Raw genomic sequence first — 19,482 nt, forward strand, 5'->3', positions numbered from 1 at the left:
CTAGTGTTATTCGAAATTTCTCCGATTCCATGCGAATCAGAATGAGTTTGTTAACAAGACTTGATCAACCTTGTTAGTGGATTCCTTTTGATGAGTATGAGATGGATGAAGTTAGAAAGCACAACCTTCTGTACCCTCTTTTTACTTTCTGTTATTTATATTAAATAAAGTAAAAATAGTATTTCCTGTCTGTTTTCTGAATTATCCTTGCAATAAAAAATACCCCGAAAATAAAAGTTCTCCAAATGCCCTGAAAATTTAATATGATTTTTTCCAGAATATTTAAGAATTATTGGCACTAAGAACACACCAGGGGGTCCCACCATGTGCCCACGAGGGTGGAGGGCGCGCCCTCGTGGGCGGAGGGCGTGCCCTCCTACCTCGTGGACCCCACGTGGGTCCCCTCCACTTATTCTTGCACCCACACACTTCGTCTTCCTCCAGAAAAAAATCATCCACCAGCTCAAACTCGTGTTCTAGCTCATCTTGCATCCATTTTCGATCTCCTTGCTCAAAGCTCCATTCACAAAACTACTTTAGGGATCGTTCTTCGATATGTGACTCCTCAAATGGTCCAATTAGTTTTTGTTCTAGTGCTTTATTTATTGCAATTTTTTGTTGCTTAGGTGACCCTGTTCTTGAGCTTGCATGTCAAATTTATGTGGTCAAAAGTAGTTTTAATGCATGATATAGCCTCTAGACACTTGTAGGAGTAGTTGCTATCAATCTTGTTGAGTTTGTTTCACTTTTATTTTAAGTTACTAAAAATTTCAGAAATTTTCAGAAAAAGATGAAGAGATTTTTTAGGGGCTCATCGAGCCGAAGCTCGAAGGATAAGCAAAGTGAAGAGAATAAGAAGCCCAAGTATAATCTCCCTCGTACTGCGAAGGTTTGGCCATGTGAATGGCCTTGTGATGAGTTCTTGAGAGAAGTCGGGATTTATGAAGATTTTTATTATTTGGCTGAGAATGCAGGCCTCACCGACTTCCTCCACGACCAGCATGAATAGTATATCCTGCTCACCAATATTTTTGTGCAAAATTTTAATTTCCATGCTAGGAGATCGTCACCTTCGGTGGAATTTTATTTATATGATGAGCATAAGGAGATGTCACTTTATGATTTTTGCCGGGTTTGTAGGATACCCTTTGAGGGCAGCATAGAGGAACCACATCATAATGATGTGGAAGGAATCATTGATATGATTGATGTAGGGGAAACAAGGAAGGTTTCCAATGCAAGAATTACTAGCATACATTTTCCTATTCTACGTTACTTTGCAATATTTGCTAGTAGATGCTTAATTGGTCGCGGGAACTGTGGAAATCTTAGTGCCCCTGATATTGTTATTTTGTGCCATGCTTTGTTTCATGATACCACTTTTAGTTTAGGCGCTATTGTTGCTAAACGGTTAACTCTGAACCGTACAAAGGATCCCGTCTTGGGAGGCATCTTTGCCTCGCACCTTGCTGCACACTTTAATATACCTATTGGACATTATGAGAAAGAGAAAAAGTTGTTGCCTCATGTTTTTCTAGATTATAAGAGCATGGTAGCACATGATTTTATTGTTAACAATAATAAGAAGATGCTTAACTATAGACTGATATTTGATAAGAATTACTTTGAGACTATTACCTTGCCTGCTCCCTCTTTGTTCAACATATTTTTAGGCACGTACCTTGTTTTGTCGAGGCCGTTCAGGCATACCAGAGCCTGACATTAGCTCCAGAGCTGGAACCACTATCTGATCCTCACCGTCAGTCTGTTTATCAGTGGGATCCGGAGGAGATCGCCAACCAGTGGCAACCCGAGGACCCTCCTCAGTACACCGGAGAAGGCAGCTTTGATCCGTGGGCATAGACCAACTTAGGCCAAAAGCCTAAACTTGGGGGAGTACGTATTTCTCACCGACATTATATTCATGTTCACACACTCATGCCAGTTATCGGTACTCATACTTTTTCATTGTATCATCCATGCTAGTTTAATTTCTTTTTCTGGCATTCTTCTTGTGTGTCTGAAAACCCTTAAGAAAAAACAAATAAAAAATTAGTTGTACCTTTTAGCTAGTTACTTTCCATGCTTGTAGTAGTAGTAATTAAAAAGAAAACCCAAAAATATTTCTCGTTCTTCTTTTGCTTGTTGGGAGCTTTCCCGTGTAAATAGTTTTGTTTCTTTTCTTTTCTTTGGGGGTCGAGAGGAGAAGACCATGATGAAAATGTTGAAGTAGCTCCCATATGCATTATTGTTGATCTAACAAAGAGCCCATATTACCTTGTCTTCTTCCTTGAATTGAATGCTTGCAAATTCCAGTTTAGTCCAATGCACGTGCACTATTATTATTATCCACACTATTCGGTTGTGCAAGTGAAAGGCAATAATAATGATATATGATGGACTGATTGAGATGAGAGAAGTTGGTATGAACTCGACCTCTTTTTTTGTAAATATGATTAGTGCATCATTCCTGATTCAGCCTATTATGAATGAAACATGTTTGTAATGACAATTAGAGATTATAGTTGCTCATGCCATGCTTAATTTGCTAGGAGTTTATAATGGTTTACCTTGCGTGCCAACATGCTATTAAAATGGTTGTGATGTGGTATGATAGGGTGGTATCCTCCTTTGAACGATTCGAGTGGCTTGACTTGGCACATGTTTATGCATGTAGTTGAAACAAATTAACATAGCCTCCACGGTATTTATGTTCATGGTGAATTATATCCTACTCATGCTTGCATTTAGTGTTGATTAATTTTAATGCATGTTCATGACTGTTGTCACTCTCTAGCTGGTCGCTTCCCAGTCTCTTTCTAGCCTTCACTTGTACTAAGCGGGAATACTGCTTGTGCATCCAATTCCATAAACCCTAAAGTTATTCCATATGAGTCCACCATACCTTCCTATATGCGGTATCTACCTGCCATTCCAAGTAAATTTGTATGTGCCAAACTCTAAACCTTCAAATGAAATTCTGTTTTGTATGCTCAAATAGCTCATGTATCAACTAGGGTTGTATGTATCTTCCATGCTAGGCGGGTTATTCTCAATAGGAGTGGACTCCACTCCTCACTCATGAGAAAATGGCTGGTCACCGGGATGCCCAGTCCTGTGCTCAAATCAAATCAAAATAATTGCAAATAAAATTTCCCCGGGATTGTTGTTAGTTGGAGGCACCCGTTGTTCCGGGCAAGCCATGGATTGATGCTTGTTGGTGGTGGGGAGTATAAATTTTGCCATTCTGCTTGGGAACCGCCTATAATGTGTGTAGCATGGAAGATATCGAGATCTCTCGGTTGTTATGTTGACAATGAAAGTATACCACTCAAAATATTATTCATCTCTATTTCAGAAACCAAACTCTGGCACCTCTACAAATCACTGCTTCCCTCTGCGAAGGGCTTATCTATTTACTTTTATGTTGAGTCATCACCCTCTTATTAAAAAGCACCAGTTGGAGGGCACCGCTGTCATTTGCATGTATTATTGTTAGTTTACATTGAGTATGACTTGACTAGATCTCTTTTACGATGAATTACAATTTCCAGTCGGCCCTTGATCTTTAGGGATGCTTTGCATTTTTGTTTTGCGGTCTCAGAAAGGGCTAGAGAGATACCATCTTATTATATCATATTTATGATTGTTTGAGAAAGTGTTGTCATCCGAGATTTACTATTATTGCTCGCTAGTTGATTATGTCATTGATACGAGTAAATATGATACCTAAGTGTTATTGTGGATATGGTTAGTTCATAATCTTTGCTGAAAACTTGAATGTTGGCTTTACATATTTACAACAACAAGACCAAACAGAGTTTGTAAAAGTTTTTCTTTATCACTTTCAGTTTGTCAACTGAATTGCTTGAGGACAAGCAAAGGTTTAAGCTTGGAGGAGTTGATACATCTCTAACGTATCTACTTTTCCAAACACTTTCGCCCTTATTTTGGACTCTAACTTGCATGATTTGAATGGAACTAACCCGGACTGACACTGTTTTCAGCAGAATTGCCATGGTGTTATTTTTGTGTAGAAATAAAAGTTCTTGGAATGACCTGAAAATCAATGGAGAATATTTTTAGAATATATAAAAAATACTGGCGAAAGAATCAAGGCCAGGGGCCCACACCCTGTCCATGAGGGTGGGGGCGTGCCTACCCCCCTGGACGCGCCCCTCTGCCTCGTGGCCCCCCTGGTGCTCCATCGACCTCAACTCCAACTCCATATATTCACGTTCGGGGAGAAAAAATCAGGGATAAGGATTCATCGTGTTTCACGATACGGAGCCACCACCAAGCCCTAATCTCTCTCGGGAGGGCTAATCTGGAGTTCGTTCGAGGCTTCGGAGAGGGGAATCCATCGCCATCGTCATCATCAACCTTCCTCCATCACCAATTTCATGATGCTCATCGCCGTACGTGAGTAATTCCATCGCATGTTTGCTGGACGGTGATGGGTTGGATGAGATTTATCATGTAATCGAGTTAGTTTTGTTAGGGTTTGATCCCTAGTATCTATTATGTTCTGAGATTGATGTTGCTATTACTTTGCTATGCTTAATGCTTGTCACTAGGGCCCGAGTGCCGTGATTTCATATCTGAACCTATTATGTTTTCATACATATATGTGAGTTCTTGATCCAATCTTGCAAGTCAATAGTCACCTACTATGTGTTATGATCCGGTAACCCCGAAGTGGCAATAATTGGGACCACTCCCGGTGATGACCGTAGTTTGAGGAGTTCATGTATTCACTATGTGTTAATGAAAAGGAGGCCTTAATATCCCTTAATTTTGAATAGGACGCCGCTGCCACGTGAGGGTAGGACAAAAGATGTCGTGCAAGTTCTTTTCCATAAGCACATATGACTATATTCAGAATACATGCCTACATTACATTGATGAACTGGAGCTAGTTCTGTGTCACCCTATGTTATAATTGTTGCATGAGGAATCGCATCCGACATAATTATTCATCACTGATTCGTTGCCTACGAGCTTTTCACATATTGATCTTTGCTTAGTTACTTTTCCGTTGCCACTGTTACGCTTGCTACAAAACTGCTACCATTACTTTTGCCACTGTTACCACTACTATCATATTACTTTGCTACTAAATACTTTGCTGCAGATATTAAGTTTTGCAGATGTGGTTGAATTAACAACTCAGCTGCTAATACTTAAGAATATTCTTTGGCTCCCCTTGTATCGAATCAATAAATTTGGGTTGAATACTCTACCCTCGAAAACTGTTGCGATCCCCTATACTTGTGGGTTATCAGGCCGCCTGTCGCGCGAGGCCACCGGGCCGGTGAAGAGGTCGGCCGGTCGCGCCGGTGTCAGAGTAGAGGCGCACGGGGGTCGACGACGGTGGTGGGCGAGACAAACCGATCAAGTATAGATCGAAAAACCAAACAAATGCCGATCAAAACGACCGGCGAGAGAGCGAAAAAAAACCCAGAGCAAGGCTCGGTAAAAGGACTCTCTAGGGCAGCCGGTCAACACGACCGGGAGATGAACCCTAGGTACGACGGCGCAGCCCCGGCGGCGGTCATGGAGGCCGACCGCCCCGGGGGCGGCACGTGGGTGCGGAAGCGGCGGCGGCTAGGGTTTAGAACCCGGAAATTGATATCATATTAGAAGGGAGAGAGAGAGAGATTTGGTGGAATAGTTGTTGTATTGCTTGAGCCTCGTGGGCGCATATACAGAAGTACAAGGTCGTCTTGGAGTAAAAGGCAAGATGGAATAAATTCTACGCTATCCTATGTTTTCATAATAACATTGATACTCAACCCTAAGGATTTCTTGGTACTAGTTCCCATACGATTTCTAGCTTCCGCTCAAATCTCTTTGAAAGAATCATTTGTTTTCCTGTAATGCAATCAAACAATCCAAAATCATATAGGATTGACATGGCCATGACATTCCAATCCTATGTTTTTCTTGTTCCTGTATTTTTACAATCATGTGAATCAAATAGCCCTTACTAAGGGATAGGGACTGCATTTTGAATCCCGTGTAAGATCAATCATCAGTCATTGTGCACCCAAAAAAAAGTCATTGCGCAGAGCATGGCGACACATTGCTTAGCTTCTGCAGAATTATGAACGTTTCCGATAGGCACGTCTAAATTAGTCGAAAACAACACCTTCTTCTCTGCATTAGCATTACCGCCACAGAATCATTATGATTGCAAGAACATTAAGGAAAAGCTGCCACAGGGAGGCTGGATGACTTATGCACAGGCTGAGGCACTTGTTTGTTGTAAAAACACTTAAGCTCTGCTTGGGTTGGGAGTATCTTTTCTGTGTGTTTCCGGTATTTGGAGAGCACACAAAAATCACTCAATCTAATTCCAAGCAGGGCCAGAAGAGTGTCAAAATAATTTAGTTCAACTATCAACATGCATTATCAGGAAAGAAGCACAAGGAAAACCACAAGAAGCATGACCAGTGTTCAAGGAAATTCCAGAGTGTGATAAGCAATGTATGCACAAAGTCCATCTAGATTGGGAGCATGCAGATGCATAGCCTTGACTAAAATCATTCTTGTGTGAGAAACTCAAAAAATGGTAGAGCCAAAAATATCAAAGGGGTCGATGGATGATAACAGTACAAATAATGTAAGGTACCTATTACAGGTAGGAACTAAACCAAAAGGAGATGCTTTTACAAAATCTCAGTGGTAAAGATTGTAATATTGTCCTATAGCTTACAAGCTTGACGCTGATAAGGTTAAAGTATCAGGCAAAATGACAAGGAAAGCACAAAAATAAATTTCAACTACTACCTCCGTAACTAAATACAAGACATTTGTATTTCGTTACAGAGGTAGTACAAAATAAGCTTCAGGTATTCACATGCAACAATCTTCACAGTGAAACCATTACACTGAGCCTAAATCAATTACTACAATAAGTCTTGCCAGCAGCTTCACATGCAACAATCTTCACAGTGAAACCATTACACTCAGCCTAAATCAATGACTACAACTCCACATTCAGAAAATTAACTTTAACTAAAGATGAGACAAGCGAAACTAGTCACCTCATAAGTAGTAAACTTCTGCAACATGAAACCTCAAAATTTCGCCCAAATCGTAGTCTAGAATCTAGAATCTGAAATCAACTGAACATAACCAAAAGGCCAGCCAGCGCATCAGGGATGGCGATTATTTTCAGAACTATCATACCACAAGAACTCCTGCCAGCAGCGTCACACGCAACAATCTTCACAGTCAAACCATTCAACTCAACCTAAATCGAAGTCTACAACTCCACATGCAGAAAATTAACTAAATACTCCATAAGACAAGAGACACTAGCCACCTCATTAATAGTAAACTTTTTCAACATGAAACCTTAAATTCCGGCCAAAATGAGTCTGGAATCTAGAGTCGAAGCTCAACTGAACATAACCAAAAGGCCAGCCGGCGCATCATGGATGGCGATTATCTTGAGTGAAACCTCAACAAGTAAACATTCAGAGTTCGTTTAGTGCCCCAAGATGTTGATGCCACCGTCAAAGGGGTCAGATAGAGCATTCACACCTTCTATGGTGAAGTCCTTGCGTTGTTTCATACCCTCAAACACGACCTCAGCTTCCAAGGAGGCCATGTTGCTTTGGCTGAGCAGATTTTGCTGCTCTGTAACCCATTTTGGAATGTCGCACATCTCGGACTGAATCCTCATGAACTGCAGCACATGTGCTCTAGCAAGGAGAAAACATGCAAACTCGAGCATGCCAGGGTTGTGTTGTTCGCATTCCAGTATAACGCTCTTGAGATATCTCGCAACACACCTGATGGGATAACGCTTCTGGATGTAGTCAGAGACAGTGGTGCAATCCTTGTCTGCACCTGACCTGTAATCTGAGGACTGCACAAAATGTTGAATCAGTGGAAGGTCTGATCAACTAAATTTGACAGCTATAGTGAACAAGAAACAAAGCAATGGAACAGCTCAAGTTCTGGAAATTACCTGGAAATGCAAAGTCTCCAAGCAGGGAAAGCTGTCGAGTAAGCTCATCACCTTCTCCATGTCCTTCTTGCTTGAGAACTTCACACTGATAGCCAGGATCTTCACGCTATGGATCGGGGCACGCAGACCCTTGTTGACGCCCTGCAGTGTATGAGCGAAAAATCCCATCGAGTCACTTTGCTGAACTTGCTCTATTTAAGATACCTGCTGACGTTAATAGAAATACGCAAAATACCTGCGGCGCACGCTCGCCGTGGAACAAATGCGGGATGCTGACCACGGCATAGCCAAAAGCAGTAAGCTTTGGCGCGCCAGTGACGGTAATGGCTGCATTCAGACGCATATTGCCGAGAAGGCGCTCGAGGCAAGGGGCATCCTCCACGGTGATCTCGTCGAGCTGCTTGTAGTGCCACACACCGAGCAGAACGAGACTGCGGCAAGAAGAGACGCGGATGCGCTGAAGGCCGTGGACGTGCTTGAGCACGAGGCTGCGCAGCGCGGGGCAGCCGGAGAGTACGCTCTGAAGGGCGGCCTCGGAAATGCAGGTTTCCGACAGGGTGAGCTCGGTGAGGGCGGCGGCGGCGGCGGCTGAGGCCCCGGCGTCGGAGAGGTGGCACTTGCCAAGGGCGAGGACCTGGAGGGTTGGGCAGCCGAGAAGGGGGTCGGCGAGCGCGTCGTGGCACCACTCGGGCGAGAAGCAGAGGGAGACCTCGCGGGCCCGCTTGGCGGCGAGCTTCCGGAACCAGGCCTCGGCGGCGGGGACGCGGCCGCGGAAGGAGGTCCGGGAGAGGCGGAAGAGCGCGACGGGGCCGGGGTGGGAGGCTAGGGCGCGGGTGACGACGTCGGCGCGCGCCGTCCAGGGCTCGATCGAGGGGACCTTGCCGCGTGCGGGGACGGGGAGCTCCAGGTCGTCGAGGCGGAGGGGGGTCGCGAGCCACGCGTCGTGGAGGCGCGTGGAGAGGACGACGGTGCGGGCCGCTTCTGCGGTACCGAGGCGGGAGAGGATGTCCGAGAGGAGCACTTCCGGTAGCTCGTTGATGCGGTCGTCGCTAGCGTTGCGCGGTCGCGCGAGGGCTCCTGCCATCTCGCCGGCGTTCGCCGCGCCGCGGTACCTGGGGTTTAGAGAGAGCGAGAGGGGAGAGGGCGCAGGCGTTGCAGCTGGGGCGGTGCTTGCGGTGGTGCCGTGGTGGTTGATCGGATATTTTGGTGCTTCCATAGTTTAGGTGGCCGTGGCACCATGCTCCCTTCTCATAAAAGCTCAAATTTATAAGTTTTAAAAGCGTTCAAATTTTTTTGCGGACATTCACAAGATATGTGACCATAATCCCTGAACATTATACCAGAATTCGAAATAAAAGACAAATCCAACATAAATAGTGTTATCAAAAACAAAAGCCAAATGACACTATTCACATACTCCTCCTTTATTAAAAGGTGTATTTTCAACTTTGTTGAAAAGTCAAACTTTTTTATATTTAATCATATTTATACAATAATACACCAACATTTATGCTATCAAATTAGTAGCATTAGATTCATGATAGAATATATTTTCATTATATACCTATTTGGTTTTCACAAACATTGATATATTTTTGCACAAACTCAGTCAAACTTTAAAATATTTGACCCCCCAACAAAGTTGAAAATACACTTTTTGAAGGACGGAGGGAGTATATATTTGCCTTTTTTTTCTCTCCATGTCTTTTTTTTGGATTTGAAATTTTGGGGATGATAGGCACATATCTTGTAAACATCCACAAATATTAAAAAAACGGAAAATTTAAATTTTGAGTTTTGTGAGATGAGAACATTGTAGCACATAAGTCATGGAAGCATCAGACTTTTTCCTGCATTGTTGCACAAAATCATTGAATCGGGATTTCATAACATGATGCAAAAAAATCTAATTGGATTTTCCTCGAGTTACGTTCTTCATAACATGAATTTGTAAACGACTATCCAAGGGGCGTTCATGTTCTTGGCAAACATAACAAAACATTTAATTAATAGTTGTCTCCTTTCTACAAAAAAATACATATTTTTATAAATATTTAGCTCATTTAAGAACTAATCCAACTTTGAAATTTTCAAGTTTGATCCACAAACTTCTTGGCTCAACTCAAAGATCCAATAAATTCAAAGGTTGTCACTTAAATTCCCCAATTGACCTCGCCTATAATAACATGTTCCTAACGCAAAGTCCCTACTTTTATGATGTTTAGAATTTTGTAGTGTTACGAAGTTGTCAATTCTTGTAGGATAAAGAAAAATGCTCCGCAAAGTAAGTTGGAGCCAGTTATCCAATAAAATATCAGTAACACATGTTCAACACTAACATAACCTACGTCAACTCGGGTTAGACCATGTGGCACCTTATTTATCTTTAACTTGCACACATTGATCTCGCAACTTGTAAATGGCATGTGTATAGTTGTGATTTTTAGATGTTGTTGTTGTCGTTGTTTCTTTTTTGGGTGTGTCTCTCTGTGTGTGTGTGTGGGGGGGGGGGGGGGGGGGGTCGCAGTCCCGAGTCGTTCACGACTAACTTGCCATCCTTCCCAGATTCCTCTCCCTCGATGCCAGTCCGAGCCATATTAGATTCATTTGTCTTGATTCGAGAACTCTCTAGGCTCTCATTAGGAGTTGTTGGACATTCAAGAGTGTGTGAGAGCTAGTTTAGACGCTGCCCTGGGTCACATGCCTGGACGAAAGTACTGCCTAGTATGTGCGTGGGATTTTGAGATTTTTTTTAGATTGATGAGGCAGCCTGGAGAGGGACTTGTTTGGATTATGCCTGGCCTGACGGGTTATTTATAAGGACTAAAAACACGATGCTGCAGACCATCCCACAACCACGTATAAGTAGAAGGATTAGTGCCAGGCTGTTGTTGCCCGCGGTTCAGGCGACCGAACGGGGGACGCCTGGCAGGCTAATTTTCACGCCTGAGCGATCCAGGCCAGGACATGTCTAAAACTTTCAGGACTCCATCCAAACAAGTGTGAGACAGTTTTCAGAAGAGGTCTAAGCCAGACGTCTAGCAGCGTGGACACATCCAAACTGGCCCTCAATATGTGACATGCTCCTGGGTCCTTATAGTAGGAGAGTATGCTTTGACAAATGATCAAAGCTACACATATTGATGGTAAGTAAGAGGGATATGATGATAAAGTTAGGTCAACGAGTTCATAGAGACCGGCCAAATGCCAGACGTCCACACTCATTTTCATCAATCCATGAATGAGTTTTTGGCTAGTTGGACCTCTTCTAAACTTGGGTTTATTTGCTTCTTGTCTTCTATGTTGATTTAGGTCATTTTTTCCTTCTCCGTTGACTTGTTGACAATGACATTTTGAATGAACGTTCATTGACTGAATTGAGTTGTTGAGTGAGTTGGATTTTTGTTGACTACCTTAAGCATTGTTGACTGGGTTGGAAGACAATTTGTATTTATGAAAAATAGTTTCAAGAAACTAGAGAAACAAATTTGAAATGGAAAATAGACAGTTTTTGAAAAATAGACAAATGTGTGTGTGGGTGTGTGTTATGGACACATTAACCACACCCGGTGTCACAACGCTGCCGTCGCCTCGGTCACGCGCCGCCGCCCCGCTTCTCCCCGCCGCCCCCCCTCCCTCCCCAGCCTGCGTTGTTACCATTGCCGTCTCATCTCCTTTCTCCCCACCTTCTCCCGTTCCTTCCCTGCCATCGCTGGGGTCGCTGCCGCCATCCTTTCCCACCGCCGCCGTCTCCGTCCTGCTGCCCCGACCTCATCCAGAACCCTAGCTCGCACTAGGCGTGTTTCCGCTGCCGATCGGTCCATCCGTGAGTTGTTCGCTGCCGTTTCGGCGTCGTCATCTATGAGTCTAGCAGCCGAATCGCCGTCGCCGTCCCCGTCGTCGTCGAGCGGCAGCGACGATTTCGCTGCGCTCCTAGACGCGGAGCTGGATCTCGCCTCTGCCGTCGACTCCGCCTCTGTGGGCGACCCCTCCACATCACCCACAAGCAGCGACGACGAAGAGGATGACGACGAAGACGTGGTGGCCGATGTAGAAACCGTGGAGCAGAGCAGGCAAGTGATTTGTAATCCCCATCGCGAATATGATTGTTGGGCTTAGTTGCTTTGGCTGTGCGGTCAGAAGCATGTATTCCACGGTTCTAGTGTTGAATGTGCAGCTTCAGTGTAGTCATTAGCAGGTTTGGTCCTGTTTTATCCGAGTGGCGCGGTAGATTCGGTGAGATAGATGCTTGGGGGGTGAGGTTTCTGTTTTGCTTGCAATGTAGTGACAGGTGGATTCCTGTATGTGCGTGCAACATTTGACGGGACAGGAGATTTTTCTTATCTAGGGTTTGTTGGTGTTAAAACCGTTTGTTTACTTAGCAAGTTAGCAGTGAGTGCTTCACTTGATTATGTTTAAAAGTATTCCGCTTATTTGAGAATGTGAATTTGATCATTATAGTTACCACCTATCATACGGCTTTCTAACTCCACTTCTTTTTCTGGTCGTTCCGCTCTGTCGGATCGATGGTAGTCTCAGAGATCTGGTAACCTCCGACTTTTTTAACAGATTCAATTAGATTACTCTGTGCCTTACAGTTCACATGGAAAATGGGAAGTTACCCTATTCTACTGTGGTATGCCAATTTGTTTTTATAGTCTTATAAGCTGTTAAGCCTAGCTTCATTCTCACGTTAAGCTTAAGCTAGGACAAGCCATGTTAGAATGTTTCGTGGCTTATATAAGCTGCTGAATTGCTGAAGCTTAGGATTGACCGATCAGTCACAGGCACTCCATTTGCATGTTGGGGTGCGGAAGCAAGGTTGGTTTAGTCGCCATCATTTGCTGTTCTCTTCTATATCCATCCAGAATGTGTTACATCATCGATTCACAGCAGAATAGTTACATCATCGACCAGGCACAGCAATATGGAGATAACTGGCAATATAAAAAAAATCATCCCTTCGTGAAACCACTGCATGAAATAGTTTAGATGCAGTGACTTTTTTGGGGCAGTGAGAGAGTGTAGTTGTTGATGAAGCATCGTAATACTACTTGGTTAAAAGAGGGAACATGAGGGAAGAATATCAGATAATGCTGTGTTGAGAAAGATCACGATTTGTTTGTAGATTCTGTACTACAGATCTGAAGTATCTGACTGCTGACCCCATGAAAAATGCAGTGCCAAAAGGCGTAAAGTGAAGGTGCAATACCAAGATCGAGAAACGGCAATAAGGCCTGACGAAGATTCCATTGGTATGCTTGTTAGTCTCATTTTTCAATGCATTAACCATTAGCAGCTCTAGGTTCTGCAAAGTAATTTAGCAGCTAAGGGGACATTGTTGTGCACTAGTTTTTGATAGTTCTGAAGACTCAAGTTATTTCCTTCATTTGGATCATAAAAGATGCACATTGCCATTCAGGTTAATAGCGGAATCTGGCTATCCTTATTCGTAGATGTATGTTCATATCTATGATATGTATGAAACACAAATAATTATCTATGTCATGTATGTTGACCCACTTTCAATTTATCCAGTTGCTTAGGAGTGCAGTATGTTTAAAAGCAGTCTTTTCGAAGTTTTCTTTGCTTCAGCTCAATAGATCATAAATTGAATCATTGACATTCACAAGTGTGGCAGATATGTGAATTATTGGATATATGTTGTGGCAGGTTCATCTGAAGATGCTCAAATCAAGATATGTCCTCCACATCCTGGATATTTTGGTGGACTTTGCTTTAGGTGTGGGAAAAGACAAGACGAGGAAGATGTTCCAGGGGTTGCTTTTGGTTATGTCCACAAGGTACATAGACGTGTGACCTTCTCTTCTCACTAACATGAGAGGTGTAACAGAGTTCCCTTACTGAATTTACCTTCTCATAGGACCCATTTTCTAATATTAGCATTGTATCTCCACTACATCATCAGATATTTGATTTGTTTTTTCTGTTTCCAGTTGTGCTTGCACAATGCCTTACATATGTTTTTCTGAATACTGGGGCTATTTATATGCAGGGTTTGAGGCTAGGTACAACAGAAATTGACAGATTGCGTGGATCTGATTTGAAGAATTTGCTGCGTGAAAGAAAACTGATACTTATTTTAGACTTGGACCATACACTTATCAACTCGACAAAACTCCATGATATTTCTGCTGCTGAAAATAACCTGGGAATTCAGACTGCTGCATCAAAAGGTAAGTTGTATTTATTTTTATTTAAGTTTTAAGAACTTTTAGCTATTTCTGTACACAGTGTGGCACTACCTCTGGTCCACAATATATAACTGAATCCGTCAATTTCTCTCTTGACCTTTAATATATTTGAAATTATTTAAACTCCATAGGGAAATGATAATAGACTTTCAACTACTTTCACCACAGTTTAAGTTTGCAAAAACCAACATCCATGTTCCAAACTAGTTGTAGTATTTGCAGAAAAATGGCCAAAGCAAGTACTCCCTCCGTTTCAAATTTGAACTAAAACCACGACAAGTAATTTGGAATGGAGGGAGTATATATTATATATTGCTGGTTTCTGGAGTTAGCATAATTTTGTGAGCAAAAGCGTTGTGGACGCATTAGGGAAGGTATATCAGCATTAAGCTTGGCAAGATACCAGCAGCAGCCGTGTCGTAGTATCCTATTCAGAGTCCCTAGTATCATAGGCAGAGTCCTAAACAGATTTGGCATTGTGTCCCTTAGTAAGTCATATGTAACCGAGTTGTACTAGGAGAGTCAGTCTGCTGTCCAGCCTGATTGCATAAGGGTGGCTATTATATAAGTCTAGTCCCTGTAATCTGTTTGGTATGCAATAAGAAAACTTCAAACCCCAAACAAATTTCAGAGCCTGTATGCTTTGGCTGGGACAAACCAAACAGAAACTTGAATGGCGATTTTACACCTGCCCCTCTGCCCTTTGCAATCGAAACATGTTCCCGATATCGTCTTGTAACTCTGCTAACCCAGTTTCGAAGGCCATTGCAAAAGGGTAGATTTAACTTTGCCATAGTTTGCCACACTATTTTTGCCAAACTTGCCAAAGCTTTTATATGATGGAAGTAGCAGTCTTGTAATACTGGTTCTACTGTATGCAGACTTCTGTTGTACACAGTTATTTTCTTCCACCTAGTGTATCCGGACTTCTACAGTTAACCACTAACATGCCCTATGCAGACGATCCAAATGGAAGCTTGTTCACATTAGAAGGAATGCAGATGCTTACAAAGTTGAGACCCTTTGTCCGTAAATTTCTAAAAGAAGCAAGCAATATGTTTGAGATGTATATATATACCATGGGCGACAAGGCTTATGCAATTGAAATAGCAAAGCTTCTTGACCCTCATAATGTCTATTTTAATTCCAAAGTGATTTCAAACTCTGACTGCACACAGCGACACCAGAAAGGTCTTGATATGGTTCTTGGAGCTGAAAGTGTTGCCGTGATTCTTGATGATACCGAGTATGTAAGTGCTTTTCTTTGGTCAGCATGTTTGGCACACACTTATGACACTGTTTTTAGTACTTATCATTGGACATGAGTTTATTGCTCAAGGTATGTTATTGGGTTTTATACTTTTAGTCACTATGCCTTTCTGGGCAGTGATAATGCTTCAATGTCCAAGGCGCTGCTTTTTTTCTTAACCCCTGTGGTTTTGATGTTTCCTGTTCTAGTAGATTTGTCCATCACCCGTTTGTATCAGCACAATGTGTCTAGCCTGAATGGTAATATTTGTTTCAGGTCTGGCAGAAGCATAAAGAAAACCTAATTCTGATGGAGAGATATCATTACTTTGCTTCAAGCTGTCGCCAGTTTGGTTTTAGCGTCAAATCTCTGTCAGAGTTGATGCAAGATGAAAGGGGGAGTGATGGTGCTTTGGCTACTATCTTAGATGTTCTGAAGCGTATACACACGATTTTCTTTGACTCGGTTGGTTACTTAAGTACATGTTTTTACCACAAATTATTGTCCTGCTGCCTTTCCGCTGCTGTGCATAAACTTGACTCTAGTAAGCACTGATGTTTTTACCTAATCAATTGTCCTGCACTTCTGTAGGCTGTTGAAACTGCTCTTTCTTCACGGGATGTAAGACAGGTACGCTTCCAGACTTAAGCTGGAAGTTATGTGTATTTTATGCGTAGGCCAACAGAAGTTATTTGTATTTTATGCACCTTGCTTGAGTGGCTTGGCCGTCATCGATGTTGCTTAGCACTGCACTTTTTGCCATCGCCATTTCGTGGAATGTGGGCAACCCTATCCAATTCTTACTTGTAAAGCTACTTTTGATGGATGTATGATCCAGTGGTGATGGAAACGATAACGGAAAAAAACATGCAAATTCAGTTATGTAGAATTGTAGATAAGTTCTGAATCACTATGAACTAGAGGTCACTAACTACATCCTTTATAGTGTAGCCTATAGTGCTTCATACATTTCCGCAGTCACTTGCTGTTTCATGTGTGCTTACATACCCCGTTCTGTAGGTAATCAAGAGGGTACGGCAGGAAGTACTGCAAGGCTGCAAATTAGTCTTCAGTCGGGTGTTCCCATCCAGTTCTCGCCCACAGGATCAGTTTATCTGGAAGATGGCCGAGCAGCTGGGAGCCATTTGCTCCGCAGACGTTGATTCCACGATCACCCATGTTGTCGCTGTGGATGTTGGCACAGATAAGGCCCGTTGGGCAGTTAAGAACAACAAGATCCTGGTCCACCCCCGCTGGATTGAAGCCTCGAATTTCCGGTGGCACCGTCAGCAGGAGGAAGATTTCCCCGTAAAGGTAAAGAAGAATGAAAAGGATAAGGAAAATGATGTTGCTGCTGCCACTGATGCAGCGAATGGAAAGGTTAATGATGTTGTTGCTGCTGCCACTGATCCAGCGAATGAAAAGGATAAAGAAGACGATGTTGCTCCTGCTGCCACTGATCCAGCGAATGAAGAGGATAAAGAAATCGATGTTGCTGCTGCTGTCACTTATTCAACGAACTCATAAGATACACACAATGGGTTAAGTGCACGTTTTAAGGGGATTAATTAAACTTTTGTGACATGTACCGTAGCTACTAGCAGTGGAACAGAAAGCTCAGCATTTTTGGACATGGTTTCGCTGATCCATTGTGTTAATTTTGGTACTTGTAAAGTTCGGCAGCTGGTCTGAAAGCTCAATGGGCCTCCGATCAGAGCATCTCTAATAGGTGCTCTGTTTTAGGGCACCAAAATGGGCTTAGAGCAATAGGGCACCAAAAAACGTATCTCCAATAGATGTCTTAAAATAGTGCATTAGTGCTCCAACAGCTGCCCCAGCCGCATCATAAATGCATAGATATTGCAACCAAATATTCAAATAATATTAAGCTTGTCTTGAATCAACCCAAAACAAAAATAACAATAATTTCATCAATCCATGACAACAAATTATTACACAATTCATCAAATTCACAACATCAAATGCAACACAAATACAATAAAGTTTAGCGCACAATACAATAAAGTTCATCCACAATACAAAAAGCATAGAGATGGAACTAGGACGTTGTTGCCCATGCCATGCCTACAACATGACATCTTTTTGAAGATCATGATACGTTTCAGACTCTCTAATGTCATGGTACACCTAAATAAAGCATTGAATTCGGTCTTGCCTTCTGGTTGGTTGCACCGGTTTTCCAATGAGGTGATAGAAGGTGTAATCCAAATTTTATCCATGCTTGTTCTTAGTGATCATGTTGTCATGCTAGCTGTAATCCCTTGATTCCAAAACCTAAATGGTCCTCACACAATAGCAAATTAGGATTTCAAAATCCCAAAAGCCCCCCGCGCATCTGTCCTAGCCGCCGCTTGAGCATTATGAAAGTAGAGTTCTTTTCTTACCTTGGGGGCTTGCAATTGGCTTGAAGAGAGTATTGAATACGTACATCCATTTGCTTGGAAGTTCACTGGTGGTGGTTCTCCATTGGCTAACTTAGCAAAGAGAGGTGATCGGTGGAGCACATTCATGTTATTGCAAGATCCAGACATCCCAAAATATGCATGTCAAATCCATGTCTTCTGATCGACCACAGCCTCAAGAATGATGGTGGCATTCTTCTTGTGTCCTTTGAACTCTCCATGCCATGTTGCAGAGCAGTTATTCCACTTTCAGTGCATGCAATCAATGGAGCCAAGCATATCTGGAAGCCCACGAGCTTTGTTCATCTAAAAAAAAGCCTTGTCGTGTCCTAAGCATGGGGTGATCTCAAATACTCGAGGCCAACTACATCTACCATGGCCTTTGTAATTTTTTTTGATGAAAAAGATTGAAATGCTTTCTCCCATTGCAAGATAGGATCAAGAACTCAAATATATTCATGAAAATATAGAGGGTTCAGATCAGAAATCATGGCACTCGGGCTCTAGTGACAAGCATTAAGCATAGCAAAGTCATAGCAATATCAATCTCATAACATAGTGGATACAAGGGATCAAGCCCTAACAAATTGACCCGATTACATGACAAATCTCATCCAACTCAATCACCGTCCAACAAGCCTACGAAGGAATTACTCACTCCCGATGGTGAGCATCATGAAATCGGTGATGAAGAAGGGTTGGTGATGATGATGGCGACGAATCTCCCTCTCCGGAGCCCTGAACGGATTCCAGATCAGCCCTCCTGATGAAGAACAAGAGGTGGCGGCGGCTCCGTATCGTACAACGCGATGAAACTTCTTCTCTTACTATTTTTCTCGGGGAAAAGGAATTTATAGGCTTGAGATTAGGGCCAGTGGAGCCTCGTGGGGCCCATTGTTGGAAATATGCCCTAGAGGCAACAATAAATTGGTTATTATCACATTTCCCGTTCATGATAAATTTTTATTATTCATGTTAGAATTGTATTGACTGGAAACTTAGATACATGTGTGAATACATAAACTACACCGTGTCCCTAGTAAGCCTCTACTAGGCTAGCTCATTGATCAAAGATGGTTAAGGTTTCCTAACCATGGACATGAGTTGTCATTTGATAACGGGATCACATCATTAGGAGAATGATGTGATGGATGGACCCTACCGTAAGCTTAGCATCAGATCATTTAGTTATTTGCTACAACTTTCTTCATGTCAAGTATCAGTTCCTTAGACCACGAGATCATGCCACTCCCAGATACCGGAGGAATGCCTTATGAGCTATCAAACGTCACTTCGTAACTGGGTGATCATAAAGGTGCTCTATAGGTATCTACGAAGGTGTCTGTTGGGTTGCATGGATCGAGACTGGGATTTGTCACTCTATGTGATGGAGAGATATCTATGGCCCCTCTCGGTAATACAACATCATAAGAAGCTTCATGTGCCTAATGAGTTTAGTCACGGGATCTTGTATTATGGAATGAGTAAAGAGACTTGCCGGTAACGAGATTGAACTAGGTATGGAGATACTGACGCTCGAATCCCGGGAAAGTAACATATCACCGGACAAAGGGAATTGCATACAGGATTAACTGAATCCTCAACATCGGTTCA

General features: G+C 42.7%; 2 protein-coding genes across 2 annotated transcripts; one reads left to right on the forward strand and one right to left on the reverse strand.

The window, feature by feature from the left end:
• Positions 1 to 7,232: 7,232 nt before the first annotated feature.
• Positions 7,233 to 9,182, reverse strand: LOC123185456 (uncharacterized). Its single transcript, XM_044597336.1, has 3 exons — positions 8,217 to 9,182; positions 7,982 to 8,122; positions 7,233 to 7,879 (listed from the first exon to the last, which is right to left on the reverse strand). The coding sequence occupies exons 1-3, from the start codon at positions 9,063 to 9,065 to the stop codon at positions 7,496 to 7,498; spliced, it is 1,374 nt and encodes a 457-aa protein (XP_044453271.1). The 5' UTR covers positions 9,066 to 9,182; the 3' UTR covers positions 7,233 to 7,495.
• Positions 9,183 to 11,574: 2,392 nt separating this feature from the next.
• Positions 11,575 to 17,113, forward strand: LOC123189137 (RNA polymerase II C-terminal domain phosphatase-like 4). Its single transcript, XM_044601479.1, has 8 exons — positions 11,575 to 12,054; positions 13,163 to 13,236; positions 13,655 to 13,785; positions 13,998 to 14,178; positions 15,157 to 15,446; positions 15,722 to 15,910; positions 16,037 to 16,075; positions 16,466 to 17,113. Exons 1-8 carry the CDS (start codon positions 11,843 to 11,845, stop codon positions 16,970 to 16,972), a joined length of 1,623 nt encoding a protein of 540 aa, XP_044457414.1. The 5' UTR covers positions 11,575 to 11,842; the 3' UTR covers positions 16,973 to 17,113.
• Positions 17,114 to 19,482: the final 2,369 nt, after the last annotated feature.

Source organism: Triticum aestivum, chromosome 2A (genome assembly GCF_018294505.1).
Source record: "Triticum aestivum cultivar Chinese Spring chromosome 2A, IWGSC CS RefSeq v2.1, whole genome shotgun sequence".
Lineage (NCBI taxonomy): Eukaryota > Viridiplantae > Streptophyta > Magnoliopsida > Poales > Poaceae > Triticum > Triticum aestivum.